Source organism: Harpia harpyja, chromosome 20, assembly GCF_026419915.1.
Source record: "Harpia harpyja isolate bHarHar1 chromosome 20, bHarHar1 primary haplotype, whole genome shotgun sequence".
Classification (NCBI taxonomy): domain Eukaryota; kingdom Metazoa; phylum Chordata; class Aves; order Accipitriformes; family Accipitridae; genus Harpia; species Harpia harpyja.
In genome coordinates this window covers 22107926-22130285 of record NC_068959.1, presented here as the reverse complement: position 1 = coordinate 22130285, position 22360 = coordinate 22107926, and the positions used below count along the sequence as shown (strand labels likewise).

The following is a 22360-nucleotide window of genomic DNA, read 5'->3' as shown; positions in this document are numbered from 1 at the left end:
AAGGCAGGGCATCACCTACTCCATCCTCCACCCTAGGAGGAGCACTGAAGTGCTTTGGGAGCCACAGAAGCCAGTTTCCCCATGTCAGAGAGCAGCCCCAGTCCTCTGCTGTTTGGAGGGGGTCGAAGCCCCCTGAATTCACCTTCAGCCTCGATGTTGATCCAAAGCACTTGTCCGCTTCAGCTTCTCGCGACTGCTCGCGGACCCAAGGGCCTTGAGCAGGGTCATGGGGCCGGGAACATGGGGCTTTCCTGCAGCCTTTTAACAGCAGAAAGCAGGACCGAGCCACGCTGGAACTGTTTGACAACTTGTTACCTTGAAGGATGGCGTTTTACTTCTATCCCAATGCTTTCTGCTAAAAAAAATAAATTATATATACACATGCATCAGGACTCAGACCGGTGAAAACTGAAGCTAAGCAGTACCATTTGCTGCAGGGCTTTCAGTTCAGAGCATCCTGCTCTGTCTCAGCAACGTAATCAGTTGTTTGGGACATGAAGGGGCAGTCTCATGACGTGGAGGGGGTTGGAAAACATTAGCTAGCACTCCTGTCAGATCTTGCAGGGAGAGGCATGCTTTGCGTCTTCCTCAGAACCTAATTTAAAACACAAGGATGCATTGAAAAAATCTGCTTTGGAAGATTTTAAAGAACAGCACGAACTAAAAAAGCAGCTGCCAAAATTAATTTCCAGCATTAAAAATCAGCACTGATGAGAGCCATCTTAGATCAAATAATTTATTTAGTAATTCCATGTAAACACTTCAGATTTACTAGCAAATACAATGCTTGCTGTTCTTTTAAATAGATCATTCAAAAAATAAGAATCTATTATTAATGGCAGGTTGACTAGAGATCTCCATACTACTGTACAATAAGGAATTTGTTTTCTAATGGATTTAACATCTCGATTTTTCTTGTTCTGCGTTTGCTTTACACAAAGCCCAAAGGACACACATTTGAACTGCTCCCTGACGATGCCACTGCGGACCGGGGTGTTTTGGGGAAGGTACGCAGGCAAATCCTCCCATCCTGGCATTGGTATAAGCTGATGTGAGAGTGGGATGGCAGAACTTGCGTGAACACTGTTCACAAACACACGCCTTTTCGGTCAGAAAACAGAAAATGAACGGTGGAGAACTTCTCTTTGGGATGTATAAAAGCAACGAACTCCATCGTTGGCATTTACTTATCAACACAGCAGTACACAAACACGTATCCACAGTCTCGGAAAAGCATCCTATGAGCTGGAGAAAGCAGTGGTTCTGAGGCTTGGTACACCAGTGCACTAAAACCAAAAGAATGATACCTTCTTACATAGTCAAATGAAAAATAAATATCTTTATTTTCTGCCTACTTTATTTCAGTTTTCAAATAAATTTTAAATAAATCTGTACAAAGTATACTGTTACAGTATATATTCGTAAGTTAACTGAAATGCCTAAGTGTAACAACACTACAATAAAGCAGTATAGATTGGCACATCTCTAATAAAGATTAACTTTTACACTCAAAAAATACCAACTCCCGTGAAAACCCTTGATATATTTTTGGTATTTTTATGCAAGTTACGTTGCAAACATATTACAGACCAATTCTCCCCTGCCTTAAAAAGAAAATAATTTCTAAAGTTTTTTCAGAGAACGTGAACATCTTTATGCTGTTAAAGGGACACCATCAGGCTAAAAGAGAGAGAGAGTAATTTAAAAAAACAAGCAAAAACTTTGGTCAAAAATTGGCAAGTTTTAGACCGTGTGCACTTTCACCCATCTCACCGAGCTCCGACTGCAGTCGGTGCCAGGGATGGCAGGACCGTGGCAGCACCGCCAGGCATCTTGCCTCTCGCTGGGACTGGAGAGACTCCTCGTAGTGGCTGGATTTCCACCCCGAGCCCCGGCTGCACAGATGCAAACTGCTGCGGGAATGTTTCCAGCCAAATACCCAAATGAACAAGAAACAGATTTTTTCCCCTTGAGATTAAAAAGGAATTAACACACATGCACTGGGGGTGAGTTTTGCTCCCCCCCCTCCCCCAAACAAGAATCTAAAATTATCTGACAGTGTCCCTTTGCTCAAAATAAAGACTTCCGTACTATATAGATTAGATATTGAAGCAAACTTGTTCACAGGGTGAAAGAGCCAGGTACATTTCAAAATTCAAGTTTTCAAATCCAGCAGTTGTTAGATTCATGAGCTCTTGAAACCTCCTAATATTTCGTTAAATAATACCAAACTGGGAACTGGGGGATAAATATTACAGATTAAGAGTGAGAGTTTTCTCTCTTAATCTTTCCAATGGTATATTAAATCAATGTTTACACGCTGAAAGTTAATCTTACATTAGAATGTAATGCAATATTGGCTGCAACATAAACCTATAAATAAATCAACTACCATAGATTAAACTCTGTTAAATATTTCTAAGTTAATAAAATATTGACAGTATTATAAAATTACAGTATTTACAATAAGAAAAAATCTAGACTAATATATACCTTTAACAGATCTCTTCTCCAATTTGGGATTGCAACGGAATTATGAATATATGAACAATTTATTAGAAAGTTGCATTGCAATTATCATTTTTCCATTAGAGCTAGAGAGGGTGATCTATCACTGCCTTTGAAAAAAAAGTAAAAGTGACTTCTGATGGTGGGGTGTAGCTTTTGAGTACCAAACTGGTAACAGGAGTCCTCCGCAAGACGTCTGAAGATAATGTAGGACCAGCCTCAATTGCTCAGATTAAAGTTGTATTACAGAACTGCCAGCAATCAGAACCACCCAGGCTGCAAAAGGGGAGGAAAGGTAGTTTTCAGCTCAAAGTGCACAGCTGGAAGGGCTCCCCTCATTCTGGACTCCAACTAAGGCTGCAGGAGCTTTGATCTGCACTCAAAAACTGCAAAAACCTCAGCTTTTGGGTTCATTAGGAGGAAATTAGCTGCTGGTGCTCCTTAAAGGGACATAGTTAGGTTGCAGCTATGCCAAAAACGCTCTTGCCAACCATGTACAATAAAACCAGGCTAGGCATTTGAGATCCTCTTTGGCTTGCTTTTTTGGGAGGTTGCGTTTTTTGGGTGTTGGGGCTGGGTTGGTGTTTTTGTTTTTTTTTTTTTTTTGCATTTTGTTTGCTTGGGAGAAAAAAAATTGGCTGGGACTGTGCAGTCAACTCATTTTCTATTCCTCACCAGCTTCTCTGTTTCTTGAGTATTAGCATAACGCTGTTGTGTTTGGGTCGCAAACACTTGCGGAAAAAAAAAGGAGGCTTCAACACTCCCAAGTCAATTTGTCTTGGTATAAACCAAAACTCTGAAAAAATGACCTAAAGTGATTCCCCTCATTAAAAAGCGCCAGCTGCTTTTGGGGTCCCAGACACCTAGCAATGTCCTTTTAAGGATCAGACCTTTTATTTGCCCTTTCTCCTAGCCTTGGGGGAAGAGTTTACAGCAAATTTAGGAAGGGCAACATTCAAATTCTCTCCCTCCTCCCCACATCACACTTGCTTTCTAGCAGCAAATTAGAAAAAAATGGGGGGGGGAGAAAATAATTTTCAAGTTCCTTTCCCGCCCTTCCCTCCCCCAGTCCTGCTCACTGTAAAACAGAAATGGCATTTTTTAGTGAATATTTTTGGATAAATTATTTTCTCAGCCCCAAGCCTGAAGATGCTTGTGAGGGACCTATCCGTTGGCTTTGGAGAGGTCAAGCAATTTATGCATTTGCAGGGGTTCCTACCAGTTCCCGTAGTGGGCAGCCAGGAACACCTCTGTCCTTAAAAGCAGGCTTTAAAACGATAAAAGAATAATTTGTAAACTCGGGTCTACGTTACCAACAGAAGGCTCTAGGTCCTGCGGGCTCCAGTTCCCAGAGATGCAGAGCAGGAAAACTAGAAAGAAAACTCGGTACCTTTCAATCACCTGCCGGTTTGTACTGGGGGGGAGCGGGGAACGAGAGAGACAAAATGACAACTGACCTTATAAACAAAGGTATGTTTAGGGCTTCTGGTTTCAGGAATAAACCGATATTTACTGGTAAAAGTCTGCCAAAAAACAAAAACAGAAACACAGGATTACTGGTAAATATTGGTTTATACGGATAAGTTAAAAAAAAAAAAGAGTCATTGTGCTCCTGATCTCCACATGCTCCTGGGCAGGAGCTGAGAACTGCCCCGCGGCATCCCTACACTCAGCAGCATCTTTGGCACCTGGACACCTCAAACCAGAAGCCTTGTGTTGAGAGGAAAGTCGTGTTTCTTTCCTTTACTCCCCTTAAACTACGCGTTTCTTTCTGGATCACCCCCGCCCCCCACCCTCCGCAAGGCTGGTCCTACAGGGGTTTGGCTCAGGGAATGGAAAGTCTTCTTCCGAAACTACTTGGAAATGAATTTGTACATAATATGGTATCTGATCACCAAGGCTGCTGGTGCCTGAGCCTCATCCAATCCCTGAGATACCATAAAATATACAAGACTGAGTGTATATTTTAAATAAAGCATTTTCTTGTAAGTGGCATAAACCCATTCATTTTATTTACATGCTTATTTATTTCCAAAAATAGAGTTGGTCCACATTGGACAAGAGAAATCAAGAAGCCATACAGTAGAAGAGTTAAAGGTCCAACATTTAACCAAAGTACAATGAAATTCCAGAAGTCTGTGGCTGACTTGAACCACAGAAACATACACATGAGCCACACAGACATTTGTACATAGAGCATTATATTACCAATAATATTTGCAAACATGAGGTCAAGATGGCTAAAAACCCAGCAGAACTGAACCAGGGGTCATGGCTGAACAGAAGCGGGTGGTGAACAGCCGTCACTACCGCGGGGAAACACCACTCTCCACAGATTTTGCTTCACTTTTTGTTTTTTCTTTAACTGAGAAAGTCCTAATTTTTCTGCCCTGGGGATCAAAATTGAGGATACGGTGAAAGCCAACCACACGTAGCTCCCTAAACACACACCAAGCGGCTGGGCGATGTGCGGGCAGCATCACCCGCGGAGATGCCGGGGGTCTTGTGCCCGTGAAGATGCAAGGAGCGCGAAACAGCGCGGATGCCAAACAGCATTGGCCACCCCCGGGGCTGGCTGTGCCGGGGCTGAGCTCTTGCTCAGAGGACAAAAGCCCAGCCTAAAAACCGTCGGGTGTGATGCCAAAGCAGGGCAAATCCGCAGGGCAGGACCCCCGTCCTGTCCGCCCAGACAGACTGACCCTGCCCGCTGCTACCTGGCCTTAAAGATCACCTGGAAAAGAAAAAGAGGTATTTATACCCTTGTAGTGTGCTGCGGGGAGTCTGAAAAGGGTCTGGATGGGTTTTGTCTTGAAAACAAGGATTTCCCTCCTTTGTCATGGGCAACTTTTGGCATTAGTAATTTCAGTCCCGTCTACCTTTTCTGGAAGACCACATATAATTCAGCCTGAACAGACCTATGGTATTAGAGGATGTCGCACCGGACAGATGAGGGAACTGATTTTTACTGAAACAATTTAACTTTTACACATCTAAAATAAAAAAGCTCGGAGGCCTGATTGACAGCAGAAGAAAAAAAAAAATGGAAAAGATGCATTATCTCTGTGTTATGGCCTGGTTTATCTCAGTATTTCCATGGACCTCACCGTGATAATACCTCAGTGTCTCTAAAGGATGGAAAAATAGATTTAAATCTGTATGTTCTCCTGCAGAGAATCACAGCAAGTAAAAGGGGGAAGACAGTTGTAACACTCCTGGTACTTCTACAAACAACCCCCTATACAGGGTAGAACCGCATTAAAAGGGTATAAATTAATTTTCCTTTTTCAAGTCATCTTTGACACTCACAATATTAAGCCTCGTCCAATGTGAATGCTAGTATAGAGCTAATTTACAGAATACCAACGATAATTATCTGTACCTAACAGGATTTAAAGGCAAGTATACTCAGTACATTTAGAAAAAAATATTATTACCAAAATGCCAGACCTTTGACAGCAGTTAAAACAGAAGCAGCCGTGCAGTTTTCTATGTGGACGGACAGCTTTTAGCACAAGTTGCTATTATCATCTGAGCCTGTAACAGACAACTTTATCTTCTGATTTGTCTTCTAGAATGTTTCTAATCTCAGATGTGAAATACATTTTTAAAAAGAGATGGGCCTGATCCCGTGCAGTTGGGTACATACAACACTCCCCAATGAAACTCAAAGCCCAAATTCCTAAAGAGAGAGCACAAGAGATTTTTTTTCTTACATCAAATAGCTATCATGCAAGCATACCACGACATTTTTATATTAAGTACTTCAAAGTCAGCTGGTATAATTTAACTAGAAGTGAGCAATCTAATGAAATTAGTATTTCTAGGGGGAGGGGACAAAGGTTGTGCCAGTGACAACCACCAGATTACCAAGGGAAAACAGCACAGGGACACCGTGGGTGTTAATGAACTGTGTTACAGGAGAGTTCACGCACAGCAGCCTCTCAGACCTTAGCGCCTAAATCTGTAATATGCAGTTATTTTCTATGGCAGTCTATACACCATCACTTCATTTGCTTTTGCTACCCAGAATCAGATATTCTTCTTCCTGAATGAGCAAATCACTTAAAGCCTAGCAATATTGTTGGAGCATTAAAAATTGCTTTTTTTTCCCTCGCCTGTTGCCTTGAATTTCCCAGGGTCATCCCCCCCCCCCGCTTGCTCACAGTACCAGACCTTATCATGTCCTTCTGAATTTTCCAGTCATGGCCAGGCTGAAGTCACTTCTCTAGTATAAACCAAACACTCTGCTCTTTCAAGTGTCAATTCTTATATTTAAACACTAACTCTAACCGCAAGCCTCGAGGTGCTTGCAGTTAACCTGCTCCTATTGCAAAATCCAATGACTTATCGAAGCACTTACTCTTTGGTACCACCACCTACTGAAGACAGGTAAGGTGGGAGACGCAAGGGTATTTGCTATGACTTCTAGACTTTTAAGGAGCCTAAAACTAAGCTAGAGCAGCAAAGGGTTGCTCTAGCTCACATCAGTTAGCTATGGGTCCTCCTAAGTCTCTTGGGAAGAGAGGTTAACACAGGTCTGCACGCGCGTGCACACAGACACGGACAACCCTCTCTCAAGAACAGAGCTAGACAAGACCCGGAAAATGTTGACCAGACCTCTCTCCCTGCTCCTTCCCTTTCTGCCCACTGTCAAAACCAAAACCTTTTAGGTTTTTTTGGTAAAAACAAAAGAAACCAGAACATATCCGCAACATTAGTTGCTGAGGCATGCTCTGGGATCTGGCAGACCTGCAAGTCAAGCTCAGGGTAGGAATTTGAACTGGGGGTGTCACATCACAGGAGAAATCTAGATGCCATGATACCCAGTATTCTGGACTTGTTTCTCCTCTTTGGTCAACCAGACTTTGCAGCCTGGATCTCAATGTGCTCACCAGAAAAGTTCAATGAAAATCAACCCTTCTCCACCTGGCAACTTTGGTTTTAACGAATCGGTGTTTTCCAGAGGAAACTCATTTGCTCAGAGGCCAAAGATCTACTCAGGATGCAGACCTGGAAGCCTTCCATCACCACCTCCAACTAGAGTCTACCTTGTGCTGCCCAAGTGATCAACACCGGCTGCAACCAAAGACGGACTCCATGATATTTCACTTCTCATTACAAGCATAATTTTTTAATATCTTCTTGGAAGGCCTTGTTAAAACCTTTTAGAACACCCAAATAAAAATCAGTTGACACTCCATCTCCTGCTGTTTGTCAACACGTTCAAAGATTCTGGTAGATTACCCAGAAAACAAGACCAATCATAGAATCACAAAATGGTTTGGGTTGGAAGGGACCTTCAAAGACCACCTGGTCCAACCCTTTTTCTTTGCAGAAAGTATGTTGCTTTCAACCTATCACATACTGAAGAGTTACAGCGCTTCTGTTTCTCCTTCTCAAACCAGAGTTCAGGGTTGCTGATCTGCAATTCCCAGTGCCCCATTTAATACTTTAATTAAAAAATAATAATCCAACATTAGGATGTTATCTAGTCATGGAGAATACTAAGCTATTTTTTAACAGCCCTATTTTTGCTAGTAACTTAGCGTTTCAGTCTCAAGCTCTTTTAAAACTCCTAGGTACATCTGTTGCTCTTCCACTTGAATTTACTACTTTGCTCCAGCATCTCAACCTCAAATACCTGAGTTTCAGAGGGAGGCTCCTTATCTTTACCATCCAAAAGGACTAGGTGACATCAGGTAGGCTCTCAAACATGCCCTGTGCTCCAGCATGACAGAGAGAAGTCACTTAAGTAGAATGAAGTAGTGCAGAGAATTCAGTGTGTCTTCAGTCCCACATGCTCAGATTTTCTCCCCAGCCTTCTCTCTGATATACTCAAGATAGCACTTGCTCCCTCAGGCCCCTGGCTCTTCAAAGCCCCTCCTAAACTGCTTCATTTCCAGATCATGGGTTACCTGCCGTACAGCATGGCTCTTTCAGTCTACTTTGCAAGAGTTGGACGTCTGTCTTTTGATGGAGTCTTGCTGGACTCCAGAAGTCCCTTCCTTTAGAACTATTTTACTTCATAACTATTTTACTTCATAACTGATTTCCACTTCAGCTCTGAAGCTCCTTCATGACAGACCTCTGCCTAACTTGGACATCTGTAATCTTCCCAGGTATCGTGGGGCCACTTTGACAAGTCTAAGGACTTTATTGTTCTTATCTCCCCCACAGTATTTTATAACACAAGACTCATTTTTAGTCCAGCACCTTCCACCCCTGAGGATGCTGAACCTGTAACTGTACTGTGGTCACTGCTATTTAATGACTCAATGGTAATTATATCTTGAACCAGTTCTTACGTTTTAGTCCTAAATCAAGGCTAACTCTATACCAGGCTGTTACAAGAAATGATACTTTAAGTAAATCAAGATGTTTGTTCACCTAAATGTTAGCCAGCTCCTTCCCAAACAATCCAGCCAGATAGCATGGACGTAATTGAATTTACTTCTTCTTACAGGTTTATGAAGACACGTGAGCCTGGTTTTCTCCCAAGCCCCATGAAATCCATAACCACCTTCTTGTCTGGAATAGAAAATTTCCTAATACCTCTGTGTCATTAAAATATGGGATTTATATCCAACATAAATTTGGCTGTGTGGTCGTCACTACTCCAATTTCCTCTCAGATTTTATGGCAACTTTTTAGATCTAGTGTTCCTTCACACCTTTATGACCTAGCACACCTATTTGGTATACCTTGATGGCAGATAATGCAGTATCTGACTGATTTTCATCACTCCCCCCAGCAGCTTTCAATCAGACCAGCTATGCCAAGGTCTTTTTACACCGCTGAGCAGTCTACAACAACTATTTTTGTTTCATGTTTCCACACTGGTATATAGGCATTTTTCTTCTTTGGGCCACATGCCCGTTTCTTATCCCAATCTGCAGCCCCACAGCTGGTTGCTCCTCCCATGTACACAACTCTGCTCTCAACCTCCTCACACCCCGCGCCGAGAAGTCGCCCCTTGCCCTCCAGGAGAAACAGGCACAGGTTTTTGCTCCCAACACTCCCATTCAGCGCCTTCGCCCAAGCCCTGACAGCCTCAGCCTTCTACCAGCACTGCGTTCAGTCCATCCTCCCAAAACCCTGTCCACTTTCTGTGCCATCAGTCTAAGGACACTTTGGCTGATGTGGAAAACAGCCCATGCTGCGAAATCATGACTCCTCACTTCACCTACTTATCATACCCTTTCTACCATTTTCCCAGGCTCGCATTAAGACTTTAGGAAGAGGGACCGGCATGTCCTAAATTCTGTCTTCTTCCCAGGCACCCAAATTTAGCTTCCCTAGTATCTCAGCTTCAAGGATAACAGCCTCAGGCTTGCCCCAAGCACTCCGGTATCTTCCAGGATCTACTTCTCCACTCAACAGGCAACTCGTCAGATGGATCTCCTAAGCATCGGGAGCAGAGCCTGTAATTTCCCATGACCAAATCCTCTGCCATCCAAACCTCCCAGAGCTACTTCCCCAGCTTCTGGAGGCATCTCCAGAACAGAGAACAACCCCTCAACCAAGGCTTTAGCATTAAATTATAAATCGCCCCTTTAATCCTGTCCAGTTGCAAGTCAAGTTTCCACAAATAAAAGGCAAGGCAGCCAGTGCTGAGGCGAGGATAGACCATGACCATCTGCACACGATTTGATGCCATCTCTTCTCCCCCAGCTCAGCAACTTTGGCCTCAAGACATTTTCTGGAGCTTGGAGTGCCTCCACTTGTTGCACTGTATAGTATTTTATCAGAAGATAATAACTTGTAAAGTGTGTCCTCTCTGCACTCGTGTGTGCAGTTCCTAGTGCAATTAAGCCAATGTTCTTCAATTCCCATAATTAAGCTAGGATTTTTACTTTATGACCATATAAGTCCATCTTTAAACTAAAAATAGACTGACTGTTAATGGATTCTTCTTTTAATTACTTTAAACCACCAATTAGAGACTTTCATTGGACAAGATAAGTTACATATGGCCTTGCAGAAGCCTGCAAGGACTCATTTACCAGGACTTTTATTGACAGTTGCAGCTCAGAAGCCAACTTTTTTTTTTTAAAGATCAAATGAGCCTCTGAACACAGCACTGTCAAAAGACCTATCCACAAACCAAACTGTTTGCATGCATGAAAGCAGAGATGACAATTACATGAATTTGCAGTGCTTAGTTCAGAATTATTAATGCCAGAAAATAATTCAAAGCCTCTAGTCCCTATTTTGCTCAGAGACCTGCCTGGTTGCCCTTCAGCAGCCCCTGGCAACAGTGATCCTACCATCATTTATTATTTAAATAAAATAATCTCTTTAATAAAAAGAAATTTTGACCCCATTTATAACTCTGTACCTGACAAGACACTGGCTTCTTTTCTTCACTTCTGGTGCTGCTCAAACAACATTTTTCTTAAGTTGACCTGCCCACACAGTTCCTGATAAGCCAATGCTATATTGCCAGCTCTCCTCAGCATCACTTGAGTGGGAGGTTTAAATACCAGATTTCACAAAATCCTTTATCCATGCTTCCTAGCCCTGGCATTTCTTGAAGTACTGACAGATCAGCAAGCCTTCGCAGTTCACCTAGAAGTGAGACAGCTGGACCTGCTTCTGCTGGACTGACACAGAAGAGCTGGCTCTTGAAGACCCAGCACCCACCTCGTGACCCCCAGGTGAGTCTTGAGGAGTCAGGACCAGCTGACACTGACGTGCTGATGCATGCTCCCAAGGAGCTGCTGGTTTGAGCTCCTCTGCCCATACTAAATGCCCGAGCAAAAGGCAAGCCCAGGAGAAGCAAGTTCCAAACCTCAGGAGACTACAGGCAATAAAGCCAGCAGCTTGCATTGGACTCGCAAACTATTGTGCAACCAGGACAGAACACAGAGAAATAAAACTTGTTCGCTAGTGAGACACTACAGCAAGCCCAACCAGGGGGAGAGAAAGGCACTCAAACCAACGTGGCTAACCTTCAAACCAACGTGGCTAACCTTCAAATGACGGCACTGCTCTGAGATGTCCTATCCAGACAGGTCCTGCCCAAGATGCACAAACACTGTCCTGCACGCTGGCACGTGACAGCATGCCTTTCTACCCTGAGTTAGAAGAACAAAACCCACCCCGCTCTTCGACCAGGGCTAACATACCAGCTGGAGGGCAGTGCAGATATGATGAGCACCTGGTGCTTTGAGCTCAAGTCGCACATCAAGACATTCACCAGCAACAGAAAAAAACGCCACTGCTCATTTTCTCCACCCTCAACTCTCAGCAATATAAATTACCCAGGCATGTATCTTATAGAGACTTAGCCTCCTCCAGCCACCGTATGAGGCCTGCAGCTTCATCTCAGCACTGGCCACAACAGCACAGCTGATGACACAGCGGAGCTGAAAACACGCTGGAGCAGCAGAGACCCTGCAGCTCACGTGTCCTCACATGCCAGCCCCGAAGTCCCCTGTGCCTGTGCTGGCCCACCTTACAGCAACTGCACATCGGTCCAGCGGGATGATGAGATGTCTCTGAGATCCCAGGCTCAGCTCCCAGACCTTCCCGCAAGCATGACAGTGCCACCTCACAGTCAAAACCACTGATGTGCATCAGCGAGACACGATCTCTTGCACCAAGACAGTCACCCATGGGGGCTGCTGCATGGTCTCTGCACCATGTCCAGCACAAAATCCAGACCTGCTGGGGTCAACGTGGTCATGGGGATTCAGATGCTGTTTGCAAACCACCTTTATGAGCAGCTCTCCATAGAAATCAACATGCTGACCAGGATGACATTTCAATGTGTAGAGGTTTTTCCCTGAAAAGCTGTCTGAATCTCTCCAAGGCATGCACTTTGGCTTCCCGGCAGCATGCAGTGGATCAGCTCCCACAGCAGCCGCCTCCCTCCAAGGTCTCACTAGCCAAGAGGGGCACATCCTTCCGTGCTGCAGATGTAACTCCACACCTCTCACCTCTCCGATCTGCGACAGAAAGAATGAAGCTTTTCTTCGCTTCCTGCATATTTCAAGATAGTGTTTCAAGAAAAAAACCCTTCTGCACCACAGCCAGGAAGGCTCAGCACAAACTCCCTCTGCCAGCGTTGCAGCTAGTCCTCTTTTCACTTCAGCCTCCTACGTGGCCTAAGCCTAAGAAAAGGCTAAGGTGTGTATTTTTGCAAAGCTAGTGTCAGGATGGACAGCAAACCAACTGATGACCAGCAAAGCCAAAGAATTATCTGAATTAAGACTGAGTTATGTGCTGGGGAGATCCAGAAGATGCCCGTTCAAAGCAAGCGCTCTCCCAGCTGATGGCTGATCCAGAAAGGAGCAGAAGTACGCCGCATGTCGTGAACCTGAGCCTCAAGACAATGAGGTGCAAAAATGGCCAACCATCTACACAGGCAGTCTCCTGTTTTATCTAGGGCTACGTCTACATGAGCAATCAGTACAGACAGAGCCAAGTTCAACAGCAAAGGAGTCACTGCTCAGGACCCAACGGTCATGTTATCTGTGTTTCAGGGATTTTACTCCCCCATGAGCTCTAGCTTGGTCTGATGGACCTAATGCCAACCAGTTGGTAGAACTCATCTTTTGGCTTAGTTAAACCCAAAACGAATCAGGTCATGCGCTCTGAGACTGCTCCACAATTATACCAAGGTATGTTATGCCCGGACAGCAGAGCATTTCGCTGCAGAAGTGCACACCCGACCCGAGCTGCAAAGCTACCGCAGACACCACCACGGCCCCGGGGATGTCCGGCGCGGGGTCCTGGTCACCCAAAATGAGACAATACCCACACGTAGGCAAAACTTACAGCCAGCCTGAGCAGGGCTCCATCTTGGCTGGACATGCTGCCTTCCAGAGCAAAAGGCTCAGGACCAGATCCCCTCCCCGGGCGGAGGAGCACCAGCGGTATCAATCCCCAGAGGGACAGTGAAGCATTGTTCGGGGATATTCAGCCATTCGCTCTGTCTTGTTTTAATCAGTCAACACTCAAAAGACAGACAGCGGGGCCAGAAGTCCTCTATCTTTATCTTTTCTCACTTAATCTCCAGCTGACATTTTTCCGTGAAAACATGCCTCATTCCTCGCTGTATGAATTCAACTCTCCCTCTTCTGTGACATTTTGCCTCAAACAGGCTACACAACTGTTTACTACTTGTACAGAGGCAGGCGTGACATGCTCCGACTCTCCCAAAACCCATGATTGCAGGTCTGGCTTCAGCCACGTACAGACACCAAATTGTAGAGATGGGACCAGCAGAGCTACCCCAGCTGGGGAGTTCAGTCCCACGCCCCCGCCACCCCGTGCTCCCCTGGGATCAGCTGCCTGACACCCCTCAGTTGTCTGCAGCAAAGGGTCTGCCAGAGATGCTGTCATCTGGCTCTTGGGTGCTTCTCCACAAGTGGCATCACCTACCCTCCATCCTGAACACCAGTTCAGATGCTGAAGCACTCGAATGGTGGCCAAGGCGCAACTCGGCCGTCCACCTCTGCCAGCCCACCCCTCCCACCTTGCTCTGAAAGGCTTTTCCCACCCTCCAGATGGACAACATCCTCTGCTGTGACTGCTGGGAGCTTCTCCCCCAGGACAAACTCTTTTCACCTGGCCTGGTACCTGCCCGAGTCCACCGGCTCAGGAAACGTCTTCATTAGCGACAACGGCACCATACCTCCCTGCAGGAGTGCAGGTCCGAATGCAAACCTGCTCGTCCTTTCCCTTCCAATGTACTTCTCCAGCAGCAACTTTTACGCCATCCAAATTGCAATAAAATATCCAGTATAACACTGCAGAAGTAACTCTGTGAACCCCTAAAAATGGATGATTTGGCATTTACTTCTCTCTGCTATCTACAGCTGGTCAGACCTGCATTAATGACAAGCAATGCACGGCCCAGTAAAGCCTCGTAGCCTACTTGTATTCTGCAAGAAGTGGGATGCATTGCAGACCCCTATGTAGGCTGACTTTCCCCCAGACTGTAGTGCTGCTAAAACACAGTCCCATCGGGAACCGAAATGCTTTGAAAAGGTAGAAGGTAAAAAAGAAGGACAGGCAGGCTAAGAGAAACTCCCAGAGCAGACCCAAGACCGTCTATAGCACGAACGGGAGGCAGCATCGCTGATGGGAGCAGAGCAGGCAGCCCAGCTTTGGCAGAGGAACTTCTGCTGCCACAAGAAAGGAGCATCCGTCCTGTGCCATCAGACAATCACCCTCAGTAATTTCAACACGAGAGATCCCACTTAAGAGAAAAAAAAAAAAAAAAAAAATGCCATGAACTTCAGGCCAAAGATTAGGCTCTGATTAAAACAGGCTTTTAGAAAAGGTTATCATTTTGAAAGTCCATTTAGATTAACCTTAACTAGCTTTAAACTATATATACGTACCTCCTTGCCACGCTCGCAACCCACGCACAACATTTTGCGGTGCCAGCGAGCTAAATCATGTGCAAGTGAGTGGAGTAAAAGGAACCACAGGCTTGAAAAAAAGCTCTGGGCTGAAATTATCTTTCATTGTTGCAAGTGGCACAGGAGATGGCAATAGCAGAAGGAATCAAGAATAAAAATGGAACTTGCTTGTTTACCTTGTCGGTTTTGTCAAAACATTTTGACAACGCTTTGCATGCAACCCGCATCTCTGTTCTGCTACCAAAAATTCAGATCCTTTCACCTATCTGCATGCATTCTAGAAGAAAGCCAAGAAGAGTAAAACTTTTAGGGAGAGAAGTGCATGTGCAAAAAGTACAAATCCCAGCACGAGAACTTAAAACTATGGTGGACTCTTCTTCCACATAGTCCCAACACCAACATGAACAGTGACCCTTCAATTACACAAGCTGAGTTAACAAGGTGCAGGCAGCCAGCAGAGGAAGATAGTAAGAAAATAAAAGGAAAGTTTGGGCAAGCCTGACAAAAATCAAAGAAGAAAAAAAAAAAGAAAGAAAAAAAAAAAAGAAAAAAAAAGGTGCAAACGTGGATTTTAAATTTGTGATCAAAAAATAAAATCTTCTTGACGGTGTCATTTTAACAGAGAAACTCTCCAGCACTTTAGGCAGAGCCCTACCTCTCAAAAAGCAATCCAAGCCGGTAAGAGCAGCAGGTTTTTGAATGAGCAAATTGCATGCCGTGGAAGCATTTGCTTTCACTGCCTTCTTTCCAACTCACCTAAGAGAGACTCGTTTTCTACGCTTTGGACTAGCAAAACCCAGGAAATTGGTTGGTTTTAGTTATACTTTGAGTTTTCGTGTTTCATGAGAGCCCCCGAAATGTAAACCTGTTTTAGCATTCTTGTACATTAATGTCAGGATTCTCCACTTCTAGCTCCCACAACTTCTGCCACAGACAAGTCAATCAGATTTGGTATATGCCCTGGAACGGGAAATGGGAGGTCTGGGTTTAAAGCAAACAAGCAAACAAAAAATAATTATGTCAGTACTCTGCAAGGTGTTGGATCCAAACTCGGTGGATCTGCTGAAGTCTTCAATCCAAAACACTCGGTAATTTTACTTAAACAAAATTTAAAAAAAACCCTTAACCTGTTGAACTTAGAGAAAAGAAGAAAGTGGCAGACCTTTGAGGAAGGGAGACAAAGTGTGTGGGTGCAAAAACATAAAGTGCTGTAGTTCACCACCTTAGAAGGTATCAGAGTTTTGCTTTGTTTGGTTTTGTTTTTCTTAAGTGCCAGGGAAGCGCGATTCCCAAAGGGTGGCTTTAGAGTTTACGGGCACCAAGGTGGAAGCATGAAGTGAAGACATGCCAAAAACATCAGGTTTTCATAAACCCTTCTTGAAAAAGTGCACCGTGTTTTTAGTAAAAATGCATATCTACCAAATCTCCACTGACCACGGGCCACTTGCGTACGCATCAATTTGCGGCATCAATGCTGACATTTTTGCCTTCTCCTTCCACCCACCTCCCCAATTTTTTTTCCTTGGGAGACATACAGCGCCACTGCATTAGAACGTACAAGAAATGAAAACAGTGAGTACGACTGATATAGATCCATTGACTTTTTATTACAAATGTACTTGATCACTTGGCTTCAAAAAAGTTTAAATCAACCCCTATTTTCTGTACGCCAGTACAAAGTAAAATCTATTTTACAAATTAAATACCTAAAAATTTGACAAAAATATTAAAGTTTGATGGAAAAAACAGTTATAAAAATCTTAAATCCCCTTTTAAGAAGGTAAGCGATAACATCCCCTCCCAACCCCCACAGTCCTGTTATACAATATTAATAGTCATTTTTTTAGAATAGGTAGGTATGTTATATCTTGCTGTTAGCATACAAGTCACTCTAATAGCTTTATCTGTATATACTCCAGTTAGTGCATGAATGCCATCTGATTGAATATAATCAACTATCTTTAACCGATCCCTAATTTACATTTCATAGCTTGCATAGTTTGAAGGGACAAAGGTTATACTACAGCTAATCGTAAAAAAAGGTGGTTACAGTGCTATTTTTAAAGGCAACAAAGTAATTGCTCCCCCCCCAAAAAGAAGTTACCGGTCGGCTCTGAGCAGGGGTGAAAATCCCCGGCAGCTTTCTGCCTCGCTCCACAGACCGTCTCTGCCTCGCACCCGCTGCCCGCACCGGGCAGCCCCCTGCGCTTTACAACAGCCGAGTTACAGGTTGCGAACCGCTTCTCCGCGAGCGCTACACCGAGCACATCTCAACCCCTGCAAGGGATACGCAAGAAAGCGACACTGTCGAGCAGATTTTTGGTTTCGTGGTTTGTGTTTTGTTTTTTTTCCTTTTTCCTTTTTTTTAAATCGAATTTTCCAAAAAAGCTCTCCCCCGCATATGGGTACGCCTCGCTGGAAGCTCAGCGTCCTGTCCGCACCCCGCAGCTGAGGTTGCGCCCGCTGGCACGGCCGCCCCGCGGCTCCTGCCCGGCGAAGCGCTGACCCCCCCGGGCACCTCGGCCTCGGAGCCAACGCCAGGTCGGGTCCGGCCAGTCCCCTCCTGCGCCCGGGCAGCGGGAGGGCTGCCCCTCGCAGCACATCGCAAGCGGGACCACAAAAAAGAGGCAGGAATCAACAGCGGCTCGTTCTCGTTCTCGTTCTTTTTTTTTTTTTTTTTTCTTTTTTATTTAACTTCTCAGCCACACAGCAATTTTACTCTTTTTTTTTTTAAACGCAAAAAAGTAGTAATAAGGACTTTGAATTTGGAGGACGTTTCTCCATTAGCATAAAACCACTTAAAGGGTGGTTGTGTTTCAATGGTAAATTACTTGACAGTGTCCCTTTAACTTAAAAATGAAATAATGTCAGTATTGCAATGAATTTCAAGTTTTCTTGCACGTAGTCATTATAAAGTAGTTTTTATCATGCTCTTGGACCTATTCTACAAGACATTTAAAAGCATATCATCAAGGAAAATATAAGGCATACTTCTCAGGAATTAGATAGCTTGGCACATTTGAGCATACTGTCTTTTTTTAAAACAACACATATGGTCAAATATACCTTTCTTCTTCTAACATTAAACAGGGTTTTCTGTACTTTGTTTTAAATACTGAGATATTAGAGCCTTGGTAAAGTACCGAGCACCTCCGGGAAAAAAAAAAAAAAAAAAAAAAAGAGCAAAAAAAAAATCAAAACATAACCAAAACCAGAAGCGAAATCCCACGAACCTTTACAGTCATTTTTGTCTTTCATTACCATCATTCATCAAGTCCTAGAACATGCATAACGTGCGTTAAAAGAAGAAAAAAAACCACCCAAAAAACAACGAAACAACGCAGAGAAGAAACCCAAAACCAGACAAAAACTGACCACAAGTTCTCGGACACTGTTCACAAAACTGCCAGTGGGCTGTTACGGGCTGTACTGGTTTGACCGGAACCATGCGGCCCGTGCGCTTCTCGAGTCAGCCGGATCCTGGGCAGGATCCGGGCGGCACGGGTGAGGAAGACCACGGGGAGCAGCCTGCCTCGTTAGCGATGCTCCCAGGAGCCGGGAGGGTACGGGAGGACACTCTGCCGCGCTCTCATCGCCTCCCACTACTTATTGCTGGGAACACGACGCAGCAGCGTGGAACTACGAGCGCCGGACCACGTCCGTCGGCAGCGCGACAACTTTTGGGAGGGGAGTGAACAGCAGGACCGAGACAATCAATCAAGCAGCAAAACCAAAGCAATTAATTTCCTAACTACGTCTAGCAGCATGGAGAATGCAGTCCCGCACACATCACAGTTGAAGTACAATAATCGATGGAACTGCCCATCCAGACCCTCCGATTCAAAAGCAGGTTATCAGACAAATGTTTACATGCAATTGAGAACCATTTCAAATGTCACATTACGCACTCCGAAAGCTTATTTTACTACTGGGAAATAGGAAAGTGCACATTAAAGCAATTTTAAACATTTCCAGTGATTGTTTAAAAGAAACAGAAACACCTCACTACCGGCATCTCGTATTTAACTTTCTGTGAACACTAACAGCAAACTTCTTCAAAGGGAAAGAATGCATGGTACAATGGAAACAGCTTGTTTTGACACTTACAGTACATCTCAAAAAAAAAAAAAAAAGGGAATTATCATTTCAAATGGGAATAAAAAGACAGCAGGAAATAAAATTCTTTAAAACAAGCTTTTTTTTTTTTTTTTCCCCACCCTTCCGAAACTCCATCCTCGACCATCAGTAAAGAAGCGCAGGCAGCTCCTGCTCGCACAGGTGGTGCCTTCTACGCGCAGCAGCTAGGTCTACCAGACGGCTAACTTTGCCAAAAGCATTAAGAAAAATGATTGCATCCCAAAAAAACTTCCGAGTGGAACAAGATCCTAGTTTCTCTGAAATGCTGTCTACTGAATACCGGCCAAGAAAAGAAAAGAAAAGAAAAGAAAAGTTTTGTTTTCACTGTTTAAGGCATCTTTTTTTTTTTTTATAACGTTTTCTCTTCACTCATAATGATGATAGTCATGCAGCAGTTTAATGATAAAAATATATTAATATTTTACTATACAGCAGCAAGAAGTTAGTCAATTAAAAGCACACCAACTTTTTTTAAAAGAAAAAAAAACCAAACCAACAAAAACAACCTGTAAAAGTCTATTATTATTCTTCTTATTATTACAAACGATTTCAATTTGGAGAACACACCTGGACAGATTAGTGTTCTGACAAATCTGCATTTCCCTACCCTAGGCTTCGACCAGAGCCCGCGAGCGCGCACGCCGGCGAGGAGGCTGGGACGGGGAGGGAAGGGCATGGCTAGGCTCGCCAGGTATGTAGCCAGTAATAACTAGCACCACAGCTACATGGAAATCCGTTACAGACACACACCGGCTTGGCTTTCACTTTTAAACAAAACTCCGAACCCCATGGCTCAGTAGGATTACTCTGCAATTACGTCGCACTGATTTCTAACAGGCCTACAGAAGTTAACGGCACTGGCAAGGATCAAAGCATAGGTTCGGACCTCTCACGAGTTTAGGAGACAGTGCTAGTGCCAGTGGCGACACGGAAAGACTCGCTACCTGCTGTCCAAAAACAGGTTGACTGGAAACCGCTGCACGTCAGGTTAAGTACTTTAGGTACACAGAATAAAAAAAATATATTATGAACAATACAAGTACATCTCATATACACAATAATGACAATATGCCTACTCAGTTGTAAACCAAACAGGTGCAGAAAAAAATATTACGGGAGGAAATTCTTTACTTTTCTTTCTCTCTCTCTCTCTCTCTCTTTTTTTTTTCCTTTTCCTCTTTTCTTTTTTTTTTTTTTTTTTTTACTATTTGAATAACTTTGGTTCAAACGTAAAAATCACAAGTTAGCAAATTTCATTTAAATGCCTTTTTTAATAATTTTTCTTCATGTTCACAGAAGTTTCACTGACCATTTTTATATGTTTAAGGTCCAGATGCAATGCATATTGTATAAAAGAGAGCACTTATTGTTTACCTTGCATGAATTAAACCTACGTACCTTTTAACTCTACAAACTTCTGCATAACATTTAGACAAAGCTCAGACACACAGCATGCCTAGCCCTCATATATATATACACATCTCTAATCACAGGTATATAGGGTGTCAAATATACTATAGTAACCTCCATGTAAGGTTCGAAATTTGGTAACAAAATGAGAAGAAAAAACTAAAAATATTATTTTACGTGTTCTAAAATATCTCTTTTTTTTTTTTTGTGCTAAAGTCAAATGTTAGCTCAACATGAAAAGGACTTTTTTTTTTTTATATAATTCAGCAATATTATAATCTTGACCATTTTTGCAAACACTTTTAATAATAATAGCTTAAACGTGTACAAAAGTTCTCGGTTAATTAGGGAAATAAACACTCAGTTCTTTATATTTTTAATCAAGTAGGAAACACAGTTCATATATAATGTTATTACTTTTTTTTGACTTTTTTTTTTTCTGTGTGTTTTGTTTTGTTTTTTTTTTTTGTTTTGTTTTGTTTTAGCAGCTGCTTACTGTTTGATACGGTGGGTAAAGTGGAGGAACATCCAGCGATGGGTGGCGGGTCGGAGGCGCTGCTGCCGGGCGGCGGGGGGCGCCGGGCGGGCGGCGCAGCCGGGGGGGGCGCCGGGCAGAGGGGAGGGCTTCTCGCCGCCGCCCCCCCGCCCCGCCGCCCGCCCGCCCTCCCGCCGGCGGCGGGGCCAGTCCGCGTCCCGGGGGGGCGGGCGGTCAGTCCTCCTCGGGCTCCTCGGCCTGCAGCAGGGCGCCGGGCGGCCCGGCGGCGGCGGCGGCGGCGGCGGCGGCCTCGGCCTCGGGGGGCGGCTCGGCCCCGGCGCCCGCGGGGGGGGCGGCGGCGGCGGCGGCGGCGGCGCGCTTGTCCCGCTGCTTCTCCTGGATCTTCTTCATCTCGTCCGAGTACTTGCAGAAGGTGTGGCCGAACTTGGCCCAGACCTTGTAGGGGACGGTGATGGAGTTGCGGTAGGTGGGCTTCACCTCGCTCACCCGCATGAAGACGCCGTACTTGTTGGAGCCCACGTCGAAGAAGAAGCGCTTGTTGTCCACAGTCAAGGAGGTGCCCTCGGGCAGCTCGGCCGGCTCCTCCTCCACCCCGTAGTCGTCGATGAGCTTGGCCAGGGCGTCGCGGAACTCGATCAGGCCCTGGGCCGGCAGGGCGATGGTCTGGCCCTGCGTGGAGCCCAGCCCCGGGCCGCGGTTGACGGTCTGGCGGACGCGGAGGAAGCGCCCGCGCTGGTTCTCCTTCAGATCCATGTAGTACTTGCGGTTCTCCCGCACCAGGAACTCGCTCTTGAGCGCCCGCCGGGGCTCGTCGGCCGCCTGCGCCAGCTCGGGGGGCTGGCTGGGCCCCAGCTGGGCGTAGTGCTCGATGAAGTCGCCCAGGTAGTCGCGGAACTCGACGGCCACCGACATGGAGAGGGTCAGGCGGCTCTTGTTGCCGCCCGCCCCCACCTCGGCGATCTTGAGGAAGCGGCCCTTGGCGTTCTGCTTGACGTCCAGGTAGAAGCGCTTGTTCTGGATGTCCACCCGCTTGGAGGCCAGCTCCTGCGTCTCGTGCTGCAGGCCGCCGCCCGGGCCGCCGCCGCCGCCGCCGCCGCCGCCGCCCGAGCCCGGCCCCCCGGCGCCCGCCGCGCCCCCGCCGCCGCCGCCCTGCTCGCTGCCGCTGTCTCTGTCCGCCATGATGCCGCCGCCCGCCGCCGCCGCCGCCGCCGCCGCCGCTCGGCCTCGGCCGCCGCCGCCGCTTCTCGCCCGGCGCCCCCCCCGCGCCGCCGCCCGCGCCGCCTCCGCCGCCGCCGCCGCCTCCTCCTCCTCGGCCGCCCCCGGCCGCCGCCCGCCGCCGCCGCCGCCGCTCCGCCCGCCGCCGCCGCCGCCGCCGCTGCTGCAACAGCCCCCGCGGCCACCAGCCGGCCGCTCTCGCGAGATCTGCGGGAGCGAG

General features: G+C 45.7%; 1 protein-coding gene across 8 annotated transcripts; it reads right to left on the bottom strand.

The window, feature by feature from the left end:
* Positions 1-722: 722 nt before the first annotated feature.
* PURA (purine rich element binding protein A) lies at positions 723-22119 on the bottom strand. 8 transcript variants are annotated; one of them, XM_052816218.1, is made up of 4 exons: positions 20926-22119; positions 3966-4031; positions 3822-3878; positions 723-2784 (listed from the first exon to the last, which is right to left on the bottom strand). In XM_052816218.1, exon 1 carries the CDS (start codon positions 22102-22104, stop codon positions 21139-21141), a length of 966 nt encoding a protein of 321 aa, XP_052672178.1. In that variant the 5' UTR covers positions 22105-22119; the 3' UTR covers positions 723-2784; positions 3822-3878; positions 3966-4031; positions 20926-21138. The 8 variants fall into 8 exon arrangements, with proteins under 8 accessions (XP_052672178.1, XP_052672182.1, XP_052672180.1 ...); XM_052816222.1 differs by having other exon boundaries at positions 723-1286; XM_052816220.1 differs by having other exon boundaries at positions 723-1286; positions 1774-4031.
* Between the last annotated feature and the right edge of the window lie 241 nt (positions 22120-22360).

What these genes read in the sequence shown, in the direction of transcription:
- PURA (XM_052816216.1), bottom strand. Translation starts at nt 22,104, where the DNA reads ATGGCGGACAGAGACAGCGGCAGCGAGCAGGGCGGCGGCGGCGGGGGC.